At 36.9% G+C, this 16075-nt stretch overlaps 1 protein-coding gene across 1 annotated transcript in view; it reads right to left on the minus strand.

The window, feature by feature from the left end:
* LOC142368457 (phospholipid-transporting ATPase ABCA1) overlaps positions 1-16075 on the minus strand; it is a 157787-nt gene that overhangs the window by 108967 nt on the left and 32745 nt on the right. The window contains exons 12-13 of the mRNA XM_075450631.1: positions 12193-12398; positions 11140-11316 (exon numbers count right to left, since the gene is read on the minus strand). Of these exons, the coding sequence (XP_075306746.1) occupies positions 11140-11316; positions 12193-12398 (383 nt within the window). The remainder of the gene's footprint in view (positions 1-11139; positions 11317-12192; positions 12399-16075) is intronic.

A 16075-nucleotide genomic window follows, 5' to 3' on the forward strand; every position in this document is an offset into this window, starting at 1 on the left:
AGGTTTCCATTACAGGCTCTTGTTAGTTTTGCCAGTAGAGGGGCCACATGTAGCATTTTGTCGGTCTAGACTGAACTAGGGACAAAAAAAACTTTCCCAGTTTTCTCTGCTTGTTGGAACATAATACTGATATTACCATCTTGTATGTCAATATGTTCATCTTGAAATTAGATACTGAACTCTGAGTAAATAACTTAATCTATACATTTGCAAAATGTTAAGTTACAAATGCAAATATTTCAAAGGTGGTTTCATGATGTTAAAACAAGAGCATAGTGCTGGGAATAGTTTTTGTACAAAGTATTTTGTTCAAATTCAGCCGATTTGATGTGGGAGCCATCTGTGGGAACAGTGTAAATAAATCTGCATGGATGCCAAACAGTAAATGCATTATCTCCATCATAATGGAAGAGAAAACAAGTGTAAAATGACACAGGACTCAGGTGCAGATGACAAAACTGGTTGTTGTCAGACATAATCCAGATACAGCCTTATGATAATCACCATTTGATTTGCCATTATTATTAATGTACAAAAAATGGCTGTGAAATTATCATTTAGAATAGGCTTGTGATCTGAATGCACATGCGGCTTGCTTGCTCCTCTTAAGCACTCGACTAACTCAATTTATTGTTATTAATGTTCACGAAGTGTTGATGGCGTGCAAACACATTAGGCTGATGGGAAATTACATTTCACCCAGCTGTTCAAATATCAGTTTTTATTTACCAGCCACATTTTCCAATTAAACTGCAGAAATTGATTAGCCCAATCTACAATTACCATCATTTCTATTTCATTAAGTATGCCTGCAAAAAAAAGGAGTTGTTAAAGGATGTGCTCTTTCTAAAGGTGAACTATAATGATGCTGCTATGCTATTTGTCACCAAAGGCACGGACAGTCTTCAGATAACGGTTGCTTTTGGTTGGCTACTGCTTATTTCTTAAGCAGAATGTCAATCAATTAGATAGGCAGGGTCACTATATGCCACCAAACCATTAACTTTACAGGTAAATAAACAATAAAACAAGAACTATTTACACTTCCAATGTAAAGATATTTACTAAAGTAGAAACATGTAATACATGCACTGCACCAAGCAACTCTGACAGTAAAATGTATAAGTGTGTTTTTCCACATGTCCAAAATGTAATAAAAATGTCACCATAAAGGCAGAGATATTTCAAGATGGCAAGAAAGTTTACTCTCGTTTTCTAAAGGTGACATGATGCAAACTTTCATGCCATACCATATGTTTTAAAGCTAAATCCTAAACAATGGCAAAGTTGAAAAGTTTTGTTTGCAATCTTGGTTCAGGTGGGACTTAGACTGGTGTTAATGGTGTAATTTAACCTTTCACCTCCTCCTACCTTCTCATTACTGTTCTGAACATTGAATAGTTGTGTAATATCACACGTGTGATTTGACAGTGTCACTTAATGCAAAACATAGACTTGGTATGAATTTATTGGCAGGTCAAGGAATATAGGAATATGTGTTTTCTGTGCAGAAAGTGCTGTGATTTTCACGATTTGTGAGCCTTTCTCGTGAAACTACTCATTTTTGTGATGTGTACCAAAGTTGCTGTTGCACAGTGTCTATTCTGGTGTAAGACTGTATTATGTGCACATTACATCTGTTATAGTTCAAATTCTGCAAAATCAGCAATTAATAAATAATGGCACCTTTCAGGATACTATACAGAATATATTCATAAATACATCTAGTTAATTTAAATGGAGAAAGGTCCTAAAGGATTTTTCTCTGTGACGTCAATTGTAGTTTTTCTTTCTCACTAAAGATTTGACAGCAAAAACAGTTGTGCTTCTGTATCTACTTGTATGTTCCAGTCAGTCTTGGCAATGCATGTATTACAGCAGTGTAGTATAGGAAATATTCATTTCAGGCCCGCAAAAAGTATTTCATCCTGTACACCATGGCCTCTCAGTGAACACGAGCTCTTTCTCATGCACTCCCCCACTTGAGGTTACAACCAAGCAAATTAGATTTAACATGATGTCAAGTAGGTTACAGTGTTACAATGGCAAAAGACAATTCATTTTCAATTAAATCACGAAAATATACATCATCAAGCATTCACATCTCAAATTACGAAAGAGAAGTCATTGAAATTGAATCCTCCGTTTACAGGACATAAAAGAAATTACAGCTGCAATTTCAGTTGCATGCGTAATTAATTAGCCTGATTAGGCTGATTCGAAGAATTGCAGATAATGACCTGATTCTGTGCTTATTAATCAGTTTTGATTACCAACAGCAGGTGTACCAAAACACAAAGCATAAACAGTTCTCTACTCTGAATGGCCCGTGTGAGCACGACTTGGTTGGTTGCATTTTTTCAGCCCTGTATAATGTTGGCTGTGCTGCATTTGATGAGCTGTAGCTGTTTTTGTCATGAGTGCTAATATCTTCTTAGGAAGAATTAGGGTCCAAACAACTTCCATACACAATTTGCACACAAATTAGTAGGGATATAATTATTCTCTTAAACACATTAATTATGGAGTAAAGATGAATCTAACAATATTGCTATTTCAATCAGAAAAAACTACATAAACCAAAAAACAAACAAACAGGAAAACAGTTTCAGCTATGGGGCTGAACAAGAGCTGCATACATTACCTTCATACTGTATGCTTTGTGTTTTGATATTTTCCACTCTTTAACTCTTTCTTACTGACCTTAAGCATGATACTTATGAGCCCACAAGGAATCGTGAGCAGGACAATGTTCTCTGTGAGCCTAGCAGACCAGAGGGCACCGTTTTGAACACCAACGGCTCGAAGCACTTCTTTGAGCCGCAATTCTTTCTCCAGCACCAGGACTTTGATGGTCATGCACACAGAGTACATAAAGGCCAGTACCAGGAACATGGGGAGAATGGTTCCAATACTCTGTATGAAGCTGTTTATAGAGGAAAACAACCAAAAAGATCAGAAGTGCATGTTCACAAAGGGCATGTGTGGTGACAAAAAAGTTATATGCAGGCAAAACTGTCAGATGGATGCTCAGTCTGTGTCCATATGAAGATGCTGCATACTCAAACGGATTCAAAGCAATTAGCTTCTGCATACACCCTGATTTATAGTACATGGCAGCACGACGAAGAAAAATATGCTTGATGAAAATTCTGGGTTTTGGAAAAAGTGAAAAAGTGAAAGTAAAATTTTCTGAAATTTATTCAACAAAAGAGTACAATAATTAAGAATCAAGATTAACTGTCTGAACAAACTTTTCAGCCAAGGCTCTCAGGATAAAAAAAAAAAAAAAAAAACTTGGAAGAGTTTGTGAAATCTGAAAGTACAGAGTGTGTATCATCATCACCTTTTCAGAGCAAGATTTGAGAAACTCCATCAAAATTCCACAGTTGAACTCCTGCCTAATCAATACTGAAAATCAGAGAATAAATACAGTTCCAGCCTCATTACAACGAGGGGCTGATGCTGTTCTGAAAACTTCTGTTCTAACAATTTTCAGCAGCAGGTCTACCAAATCTTGTGCAACAATGAACCACAAGAACTCCAATAACTACTTTAGTCCCAGTGCTACCTTTCAATCCATGAGCCATGCTTGGAAAAGCTTTACAGAAATGGCGCTGGTCGTGTTTTTATGACAAGTGCAACCAGGCAGAGGCCAGGGAGTTGTAGAGAGGACCAGGTTAAAATAATTAGAAGTTCCACAACTACAGCTAACAAATAGACAGTTGGCTTTTTACTTTTTAAACACAAATTGTATTTTAAAGATGTCTTCTCTCCTTTTTAAGATTTTTTCTTTTTTTCTTTTGCAGATGCTGAAAACATTCAGTTTATAGGACACAAATTAGACGATCTACGTTGTCTTCATGGTTTCAATGCCGATGAGGTGTTACAATGTTTTACGCTGAGCAAACCTTTGTAAATTTGGTGCATCAGCTCAATCGAACATTTAGTGCTTCGCCTCATGCCAGAGATGATGTATGATTTGATGCTGTTACAACACAATAAGGCAATATTAAACTGGCTTCATAATGCCACCAAAATGCCATGTCAATATCTCCTCCACTGCCAATATAATAAAGTGCTTCCTTTGATTTATTAGACAGTGAAGGAGAGATATCAAATATATTTTGACAAAGTATTCAACACTAATGCTTGCATTCCATAAATACTGACAATAGGATGCAGCAAAGCACTGTTCAGCATAAATGAGCAGAAGAAGCACGAAATGCATCTGCTATAACTGGTGGAACAAAGTGATCTTTTCAAGTGTTTTCAGGTGAACAACCAATCAAAGCACACATGTGCATGTGCAAAAAAAAAATCACTCCTATTATAAATCTGGTCAAGTTAGTTTTGTTGATTCTTTGTCAAGAAGGAACAGTTCACTCAAACATAGACTTTCTTTAATTGCTTGTTAGCTCTGCATAAGTAGCTTGTTTCGGAAGGTGATTTTGCATCATTTATTTGTTTTTCATCTAGCACAGCTAAATTTACTTTTGGATAATTATCTTTGAAATTTTTCTTTTCTTCTGCTTATTATCTTACTACTGCAAATTTAATTTCAGTCTACAATGTCTTATTTTGCAAGTTAAAAGGAAAATGTGTATAACTTCAGTTTTAATCTGCTCTAAATGTTATTTAGCACAGTAAAAAAAAAACACAACACAGATATAAAGCCAGTTGCACTTTGGAGGAATTTCAGTTGCATGAGAACTTGAATAAGACAGCAAGAGGGAGAGAGAAAGAAAAAAAGAGACGTTTTCGAGGACACTTGCACAGCCCTTGAGGGATGGATCACCTTTCAAAAGAGGTCTTGAAAGCCGCAGGAAAAGATAAGTTAACGCAGTTTCTAAAAGTTCAGACACACGGCAACTAAATCCAAAACCCCACACAAGATTAAATAAATAAAATTACCTCTTTGAAGAGACCACCGAATCAATACACTGCCAGAAGTAGCTAACTGATACATTAGCACCTTTTCTTAGGAAGCAAGTAGCCTAAAGTCAGAAGCCTATCAAGTTGAATACTAATTCTGGCATTATCTGCTCCCAATCTGCCCAAACATCTTTGTACCAGCTGACAGCCTATGTGAGTTAACTCCTTCTGTGACTCTTCTCCAGAGGGGAAGAGATCAGACATGCACACCATGTCTGACACTGACAACCTTGCTACCGAGACTCTCTTGAATTATACATTCACTGATCGATCAAAGGTGCTTAAGTAATAGAACCCAAGGCAGGTCTATGTTGTGCGGCTCTAGTTACATTGGCAGGCTGACCTAAATTTAGGAAAGCTGGAAGTCTGATTTCTCAGTAAATCGAGAGATAGCAGAGCTCTGTGTCCCCAGAGGTTGGCATATTACGCACCCCCCCAAAAAAGCTTCCCATTTCATTCTGAGCAAATATACCATTTAGCTCTTTGGCTGTCAAGAAGTGAATGACTTTCAGAAGGGAACTGGCTGTATTTTTCCAAGTTTGTTTTCTTTTATTGTTAATAAAAATGATCTTTCAAGAAAAAAGTGCATGTGGTTTTGGCATAAAAAGGACTAAAGACTTTGTATGGTGTGTTTTTTTTTTTGTTTTTTTTTAAATCAAACAAGATTGTCAAAGATCATACCTAAAAAATTGTGTGAAATTGCACTTGCATTGCTTTTATACATGATACATATTCCATTGTAATTTTAGACAGAAAACAAAAGAAAACTGACACCCGCTGATGGTGATTATTATTTCTAGCAATTAAATATTAAAGACTAGAATATAGGAAACTAAAACTTGTGAAAACCAATGCAAATTTTTCAAGATAATGGTCAGTTAACTATTACATATATTCTGAAATTCTTCAACTTGCCCTTTAAATTCTTCAACTTGCCCACACTGCCCTGAAAACAGGGCAGGCTTCCGATTCTATGTTAATCCGAAAAAGTATGTAAAGTAAGAAACTGCAAACCGTTGGTTTCCTTACTTGGGAAATTGTTTTTGAAATGGCTCTGTATTTATGAATTGGACTGATTTTGAATTAAATTAAATTGGAATTAAATGGATTCTCATTACATTGAACTGGACTCTAATTGGCTTGAATTGGACTGTATTATCGAAGTGCCTTGAGATGACATTTGTTGTGATTTGTCACGATATAAATAAAACTGAATTGAATTGAATTTAACTAGCACAGGCAGTGTTATAGCTTTGTTAATCATATGACATCAACCCCCCTTGATGCTACCGCATCAGTAGTGCAGTCTTCACACCACTATTGCATTACTTAAAGGTAGGGTAGGAGACCCTGGATTTTGAGTCCATCGAAGCTGCATTTGGAAAATACACAGGTCAAAAGTCCCAACCCTTTTCTTCAGATTCCCCCCGAAGCCACGCCTCTAGAGAACATGAACGCGCAATGCTTGTTTACGAGCACGAAGGTGCACGAGCGCTGTTCTGACAGCAAGCATCGATCGTTGCCATATTTAGTATTTAGCATATGCTAACTATACGTTTAAAAATGCTAGGTGCTAGCCAAGCCTGCTCTAGTTTAGCTTCCTGCCAAGCTTCTGGACACGTAATTCGTTCACAGAGCAGGGTACGCACACAGGGGGAAGGAGGGGGAGGGAGGAGCAGATTACAGTCTGATAGACGCATCAGAATCCAATCATTGTTAACGGTCCGTTCAGTATGATTGGATAGTGTTTTTCCTGGATTGTTCGTTCTAGAGGCCACTAAAACTTTTCATATTTGTGTCAAAACTTTTAATTAATCGGTTGCAATGGGGGTGTGAAGAGTATTTCAAGCAATATGTAAAAAAATTCTCCAGAAAAAGAACCCCTACCCCACCTTTAAGTCATCTGTAAATGAACACGCCTTGCTTCTAAACTGTTCAGCTTGTTGTACTCTTGCAGTATGGACTTTTAGCATGGACAGTCTTTTAGCATGGACTAATTCAATCTAACATAAATTAACGCATACTACAATGTCCTGCTCAGAGAGAAACTGTTGCATAGATTTAGTTTGCGTGGACTCTTCATGCACCATTCTGTATTTGGCTTTATTCAGTCTTCTCTCAGTTTTGACCAATCTCCCCATCTGTGCCATTGAGAAGCACCCCCACAGGATTACACTGGTAACATGTTGTTCCAATATAAGGATGGTGTGAGACAATTTGAAGAACAGTGCTTGTGTTTCTCAGACAGTGAATTCTACTGCAGCATTTCAACTTTTGTCCCATCAGAACATAGAGTCTTTTTTTGATGCTCCAGCGTCCTTTAAAAGCTGGCAACCCCAATGTGGGCTGTCATACGCCCTTAACTCAAGAGTGACTTCCATTCAGCCCTTCTGCCATAAATTCGTGACTGATGGAGTGCTGTTGAGTTGGTTGTAATTCCTGCTCCTCTCTCATCTCTCCAAAGGACATCCGATGCTCTATTACAGTGACCCATCGGCTTCTCACGTACCCATCTTGCATGGTACTCAGTTTTGGGACTAGTACTAGTGGTTCTTCCATTCTTTCATTCCACAATTACTGAGGCCACTTTGGACAGTGGGAACTCAAAAAGATTTAGAAAAACTTTTGTATCTTTTCTCAGATATCCATCATGCACCAAGTGAGGCGCTTTGACAAAGATCAACAGTAACTGTTCTACAAATTTTTGTTTTTAAAAGTTGCGAGGGGCAAAAAACTAAAATGATGCTTGCTTGAACTTTAGATCTAAATTTAAATGGGTTCCAATTTGTTCTATATCTATTAGAGAAAAGAAAATTCATGACTTGCAGTATTTTACAGAGAAGTCCTTTTTTTCAAGTAGGCATAAAATAAAACCTTATCTATCACAGGCTGTTCAAACTAATTCTGTAGAAATTATTTAACAAAAGAGGGTTTTATTTCACTAAGTGCTGTTTAAAATGGATCACTGTTTTAAGTATGGGATACTAAAAAAATGTACGGTCATGTGTTTAATGCTCTTCAAGGTGACAAAAAAAAAGGTTTTTCACATTTTTTGATAATACCTCTTAAAGAAGAATTAATGACAGATAAAGTGAACATAGATTACAGGTTTTTGACTTTTCATCTGCACATGCTCACTTTGTTTTAATTATTTTGACCTGTGTACTTTTACTCAGGTCTCTAGAAAGTTACATTTCATTGTACTATTGTGGCAGCTGTAAAAATACAAAGTCTTCAGCCAGTTATACAATGATTGCGAATTAGCTTGCTGATCAAAAACTGCGAAAACTGGTTTTGCATTTTATTCCAAGTGTACATCATTTTAACTGCCCGGTTAGCAGACTATACTGCAGCATCTGTCATTGAAACTAAAGCTACAAAACACCAAGTCTTAAAAAATGTCACACAAAACCGAATGAATAAACAATCTCAGTAAAACCATCTCTTATTTTGGCTCAGAGCATTAATCAGTGTGCTGATTGGCTATATAGTGCGGCTTTGCATTCAAACCATTTCATTAGTAATAATGACCATTTGCTAATTAAAGTAGCTCAGTATGATTGTGGTCTTGCAAGATTGAATCAATATATGTGCTGATGGTTCCCCTGTATGTCAGTGAGAAAAAAAATACCTTTCAAATGCTGAAATTACAGTGGTTATAAAGAGACTAGAAAAGGTTCTTTCAGTGTGTGGGGAGACATGCAGGGAATATTTTCCAATATTATTAGTAAAGCATGTCACTGCTCTAAGCAGAAGCAATAGTGTTAATCTGTTACTATAGATGAATATTACTCAAGTCCACTGCATGCCTATGTTATGTATTGGCTAACACTATTACAAAGCCAGTGTGAATGTGAGACGGTGCCTCAGGATCCAAACAAGACATGCCTCTGATTTAGGAGGATGCAATAGTTTCGAGGTTGCAAATAACTGACTGGCTTGTGTGATATCATGCCTTGCAGGGTTCTGGCTGCATCCCACACTGCAATCACAGGCCTGTGCAAAGTGTGGATAAGAAGGTAGAGGGAGTTAAACCAGTTTAGGTATCTCGGATTCAAAATACCAGCAGGTTTAGCTGCGGTTGAAGATTTCTGTAGTTCATGAGGTGGGTTATTGGCAAACGTTTTGAGGAGGATGTGAAGAAGAAGAAAAATATAATATTGTCAAAGCAGCTCTCATGATGAGTTTTGGGGGACAGTAAAGGTAAAACTGGGCTACAAGCCGAAATGGAAATATTGTGTATGTGAATTCGAAAAATAAAAGCAAATATCAAAAGAATGTGATGACAAGGTTTCTGAGAAACTAAAGGTGTGATTTCCTGAGGCTATTGTCAAAATATTTATTGCCAATGACAGCAATTCACTTCAAATTCCCCACATAAAAAAAAAAAGCTATAACAACATATGTACACTACGTCATCACATTTTATATACTCTTTATACACTTTTACATAAAATACCCTTCTCCTGCTATTTCCTATATTGACAACATTAAATTCTTAATGGATCATACAAATATTCTCATCTTGGTAAAACACAGTTCAGGATTCAGTTCAGAAGTTCTTCCACATCACGCCTCTCTGTGTTTTAACCAATCTTCCTTTGTGTGATGTCACTCTCCATTATTTATGAATGGAAAAGCAGTTTTCAAGTGTCCATAATTTATAGAAATGCCTGAATGTCGGGGCAGGCAAAAGAGTAAGTGGTGTAAGGGGTGGGGGTATTTCACTGCTTTATGGCTCCTATTTATCTTGTGTAATTATTAATTCTTTGGTTTGAAAAGATGGGCACTGAGGCGATGAGGCTGGAATGAGCAAATAAACTGCACCGTGGCTTTCTAATTTCAGATCATTATCAAAACAATGAGTTGTAATATGTTAAAAGGGAAATTGTGCTTCTGAAGTTATACATTACTAGCAATACAGGAATCTGGTACAATGGGTTGGTTCATGTTGTATTTAAAAAGCGATTTTTAAAAAAAATGTGCATCTAAATTAGCGGGGATTAATGCGTTTATAGTGAACCAACACAAATGCTTCATGATAAAAGTCAAATCAATAATGCCAATTTGAATCAAATTTTAACAAACTAATTAATTTCTTGTTTCCAAGAAAAACCTGCTGTAAGGTATTACATTTTCATACATATGAATATATATATATATATATATATTTAGTTTCTTGTAGATATTTGAAGCCAAAACGTGTTTTCAAAATAATGCCATAATGTTAATGTTCTATTTGCTTTGACCTTTTCATTATTTTTGATCCAAGCCCCCATGAAGTTTGATTCACTGTAAAATCAGAGCCATCCAAAGCCCATTATATCTTAAAATTAAATCCCCATTCTCTGAGACTTCATTTTCCCATGGGTTTTGAATATTTGTGACTACCGAACTGTGAGGGGCGCATTGCATTGTTAGTCTTAAATCTCAGTGGCAATTATCTTACTCTTGATGGCATCACCGGGCTTTTCCTTTATTAATGGAGATTATAATGTCGCGTGGATGGAAGTAATTTCCAAGACTGAGGAAATCTTGGCTGTGGAAAATTCTGTGTGATAACACATAATTTGTGTCCCTAGGTGAGGGATCTAACTTGATAGAAGCCAGTGATATCAATAAATACAACACAAATTGAATGATACTATTAGCCTTTGCATGTGATGGAGCTGTGCACTACTCACTTTGGTGAGAATGAAATACAAGGAAGGCACTGACTCTGTCATTGCTTAAATAATTCAACAATATACCCACAATTCATGTATTTCCTGTTGTTTGACTAAAATCGATATTTTTGACTCACTCTCGCTGTCACTGCCTTCATCCATTTCATCTCCCTTGTGGTCCCTCAAATCAATTTTAAAATTGAATTTACTCTCAAAGATTCAGTTTATCATAATTCACTTTAAACAATAGCATTAGTAAAGGAGGTTCCTATCTTAGCTAATTCACCTGTGATCAGTCACTAGCATAGTTCCCACAACACAGAACATTAACAACAACACATATTTTAAAGACAAGGTAAGTTAGACAAATAAAGGGAAGCATCTGTCCACAGGGAAATCTAGAAGGAAATCTGATAAGACCATTACTCAACCTTGTGGTGGAAACTCCCCTGAGAGAACAAAAATGTATTACTTTAATACCTCTGTCCTCTACTAATCAAGAGGCTGGCAGATAAAAAAAAAAAAAAATGGTACTCACGCATCATCCACAAAGCAAGGATAAGGCATTTGCTGGACAAAAACACCAAGAGGTTGAGTTTTTGATGTGTGCGCTCGTATAATCCCATGGTCCATCATATCTTGCAGGTAGGCAAAGCCCCCCAATATGTAGCGCAGTTCATTAAAGGAGTTGTCTCTGGCTCCAGGAGACCACGACCTAAGAAGTAAACCACAGCCTGAATGATTAGACATCCAGCAAGAGTATTTAGAAGTTGTATTATTAAAATAATACAGCAAGTTGTTCCTTTGGTAGAGAAAGGCTTACAAATATTAAAAACAGTTTTGATGACATGCTTAGAGACTGTTCAACAGTCTCGTATCTGTTGATGATATATTGAGCTAAAATGATCAAACATTAACTTTAAAACATAGACGGCATAAAAGATAGACATAGCCACTATGCCATCATTCCCTCATTTCAGGACAGAAGTTCAGTTTCTTTTTTTACAGTTATTTAATTTCTCCTGTTGACTTCAGGTTTGTTTGCTGTGATCACCGGACTTCTTGCATAACTCCTAAAGTGGCAAATTGCTGGTGGCAGATTCTGATCTGCAATTGTTGGTGCTCAAAAATATTGCTATTTTTAAATTAGTGTATTTATGTGAATCTCCCATGAAACATTTATGTATCTAAAAGGCAAACTAGGAACACTTTCTGACCACTTTGCCCTATCCGAAAAAAAAAAAGAAAGTTTTCTGGACAGAACTTAACCATATTTTACAAAAACATTCTGGTGAAACAAAAACTCACAAGAAAAAAATTGAAACAAAAGGTCATTTTTGTCTCATAGACCTCAGTAAAACTTGACTTCTACCTACTACAGGAGTCGCTTCCTTTCGGCTATTACATTTAAATGATAGTTTAAGGCACTGTCATATTGGTTTTTTGAGACTGGCGCATATATCCATCTTTTATACACAGTCTATGCTCAAATCAATGGGAAAAGCCCCAGAAGTAAAAGCTGGTACATGATTTTGAGATATGATAACATTGTTTTGTTGTATTCATGAGAAGGCCAAGTTGAATTACATACCTGGATTTTGCTTTGTTGGTTTGTTCTACCCCCTCAATGTCCATGCGGATTTTGTACTTGACATAGGGAGGTATGTGGCTGGAGTTAGGTAGGAGGTCTTCAAAGACAATACCCGCCCAGAACGTATCATTATTCAGATGCTCCAGGGCTCTGTTCACTAGATGGCCTTCAGTGGGGGCTGCCTCAAACTTATTCAGATCTAAACACTGTTAACAAACACAGAAAAGTTGAAAATTTGTCTTCCTCTTCTATAATCCTGATATCTATTGCACAAATTATTTTCTTTTTATTTAAACTCCTGATATTCGCACACAAAGAGATAAAGCAGAAGCAGACATGAGCTCACTGGCAGAATAGAAGATGGATATTTAGCAAAAAAAAAGCTATTCACTCAAATATTGACTAAACCACACAGTGCATTTTTAAATTATCTGGAGCTGCCAGGGGGAGGGAAAGGTTTTGGGCTTCAGCAGAGACAAGCAAATGAGATACAGCCATGCTAGCACTCCCCTGTTCTGTAGCCTTGTCCCCCGTTTCATGAGATGATAATGAGCTAGCCTTCCTGGGAGGCAGTCGCACCTGACAGCTGCACCTCCACGCATCTCAATGCTGCAATAGGTTTATGATTTCTCCCCCAGCTGTGTGCACACCATTTCAATAGTGGGGCACAAATATCGACGCAAACACCGTTTGTTCACCACATAATTTGCAGAGTTGCATGAGCCAAAAGTACTGAGTGAAATATAGGAAAGAAAATGTTTCACATTATCCTGTTAAATGCAAATCATTAAACTGAGTAAATGATAATAGATTTACGTCCAAACCAATTTGTGGTAGCAAGGTATGCATCAACTGCCTTTACAAAAGATCCTCAGAGCCTTTCCAGGCTGTGTTTTTCCTGTCCTGAGTGTCATATTAGAACCATTCTTTGCTACTACTGGTCCTACCACCCAATATGCTCCTACGGGGGGGTAGAGAGTTCATGTTTACTCATTCTGAGTTTTCTTCTCTGACCCCTGGGCCATCAGCCAAGGCTAAGCAATCTTATATCAACAATCTGACTCTGGTTCGAGCCTAAGAAACTGGCCCCACTGATAGCTTGCCAATCCCATCTTGGCCTAATTCAATAAAGATACACGTGCAGTTGTGCCGTCATGGTTATATCATGCCTACTGTAGTCAAGCCGGTGCCACTGACTGATATGTTAGTGATTATATTAACATCAGCAGGTCTCTACAGCATACATAAGCATATGATAAGTTACTGCCAATGTGCTGGTCAAGTGGCTGTGCGAAAGCTACCCATGAAATCTGCACAAGATATACAAACAATAAATCATTTTTACATGCTCATGGTTGTGAGACTTTGCAATAAATCATGTCTTTGAATTTGAAAAAGCATTCTTGTGGGGAAATACTCCATTCTCTATAAGTATCCGACCAATTTTCTGAGGCTTTAATTCCCAGGGTTATGAAGATGACACAATGGCATTGTTTACTGCTGCTGTTTCCATGAATACCTTCAGGATGACCTCCAGAAAATTAAGAAAAGGGGTTACAGTGCACCGATTTGATTCAGGACTTTTAATTGCGCAAACAGGCTTGTGTTTCAGCAGTACTGTGTCTTAATCAGCAACCTCATGTCTTTTTTCATGAGATGTCTTTTATTTTGTAGAAATTTGCTGTCTCCAAACTGAGAGGAGCTTGGTTCACGGGCATTAATATTCTTTTCAAATGACCACTCTATTTTCCTGTTCGTACTGTACAACCAACACGAACCAAGATACATATAAGATTTGGAGCAATAATTACCTTTATCATTTTTGTTTCAAGACATTGACATCAATCATTTGTTTATGATTGAGTCTTTTTTTTTTTTTAAACAAAGCTCAGACTTCTGAATGCTTTCTTAGATTGGGTCCTAAATGGCGAGAGTTTGGAAATTAAATTAAAAGTCAGTTTGTGGCTCAAAGTTGTGTGTGTGCTGTTTAAGAGACAGGACCTGACTTATCAATGTTAATGCTGGTAGAGAGAGACACTGTGCCATTTATGAAATGACCACAAATTATTAGGCTTTGATCTTTAGTCATACATTAGCTCTCACCAATTACTATTGCAAGAAAACAAATTACAGACTTGGAAGCTCCCATTATCAAGGTATCTATTCTTCCTTTCTTGTATCTGCACATTTATCACTTGGTCTCCTGTTTTTCTACATGTATGCTTGAGTAATAATTTTGCTCTAAGAGGGGATTATTGTTGATACACACCATGCAAAGGTTGCACACATAAACTAGTGATGATATATGAATTAAATCAGGCTAAATTATGTTAATTATCATTGAACAAAGATATTGTCAGTCAGATTAATTCAGGGGAAGCAAATTTTCCAGATTTTTAATTTCTGTCCAGCAAAGAAATGCCATTTGCAATTTCCATTATCATTGCTCAATGTACATGCCAATTATTTCTGTTATAAAAGAAGATAGTTCTCGAAAAACATGTATATGTATACAGAGGAGAGAATAATAGGCTGCCATCTTATGAGCTGATGAATTGATGTTAAGTGTGTGTTTATGTAAGGGTGTCACAGGATGAGGATGGGCAGTGTACACATGTTTCATCATACAGTAAAGAAAAAAAAAAAACTGTTGTGTTTTATTTGGCAGCTCGTTCATGCTCGCACTATTTTCTTCGCGGTGGCGGAGTAATATCAACGAACATCCAGTACAAAATGTCAAATAAAACACGACAGAAGCAACTTTTCGCAACGAAATTTGATATGGATTACGAGTGCACACCAGTAACCAATCCGGTGAGTTGATGATTTTGAAAACGGACGTTTATTGTGCTTTTACGGACCTTTTTGGACATGCACCGTACTTGCCATTCTGAAGCAGGTTGAGAAGAATCAAAATTAGGCAAATACCGGAGAGGGGGGTTCTAAAACATTGCAGACGACTCATAAATGAGGCTAAATATTGAAAATACCGCAGTTCTCCTTTAAAGTAAAATGAACAAAAGACCAAAGCCTCTTCTACACATTTTCAAAAAGAGACAAAATCTGAATGAGTGAGCAAGATTAAAAAATAAAAAAGAAGAAAGCAGCAGCCTTGATTTTTTTGTTTGAAGAAGAACAGAGCATAGATCCTGCAACAAAAGAGCCAAGAGACAAAAAAAACAAGAAAAGAAAAGACCAGACAAGAAATGAAAAGTAAAGAAAAAAGCACTCTGCCTGATATGGAAATGTGTGTTAGATATAAAGCACACTGCTTACATTTCATGGCATCTCTGATGTTTGGCCAGAGTTGTGTGACAGTTAGGATCAAAAAGACCCATGGGTGAATTAAATTAAATCAGTAATTAATTTCGAAAAATTATGCTACATCTTGGTCTTATAAAAAGTCTATTGATTAAATCAAACTGAATACATGTCCTGCACAGAAGTACGCGTTGAGGGAATAAAATGAACTGCCACCTACATTAATCATTAAGTAAACAGCATTGATAATCATGTTTTTTTATATATATATATATATATATATATATATATATATATATATATATATATAGCAATAATCTGCTGGGAATTTTTGGATTCTGATATTCATGATGTTGTTTCCACATTGACCAGATGCCAAACATTATGGCAGACTAGGGGTGCGCGATCTGACGATATAAAATCGTGACTGGCGAGGAAGAGTGGAGAATCGCAGGCGATCTACCAAATTAGAGAAACCGTATAGATCGCCTTTGCCAATCAGCGCAATGATTTTTTTATTTTTTTTTAATGCTGGTTCCCGCCGATGCGGCAGACGTAGGGCGTCCTTTACCTAACCGACCAATCATAGCGAACTGTGTGTCGTGACACTTTCTTACACGCC

The sequence above is a fragment of the Odontesthes bonariensis genome, chromosome 19 (genome assembly GCF_027942865.1).
Source record: "Odontesthes bonariensis isolate fOdoBon6 chromosome 19, fOdoBon6.hap1, whole genome shotgun sequence".
Classification (NCBI taxonomy): domain Eukaryota; kingdom Metazoa; phylum Chordata; class Actinopteri; order Atheriniformes; family Atherinopsidae; genus Odontesthes; species Odontesthes bonariensis.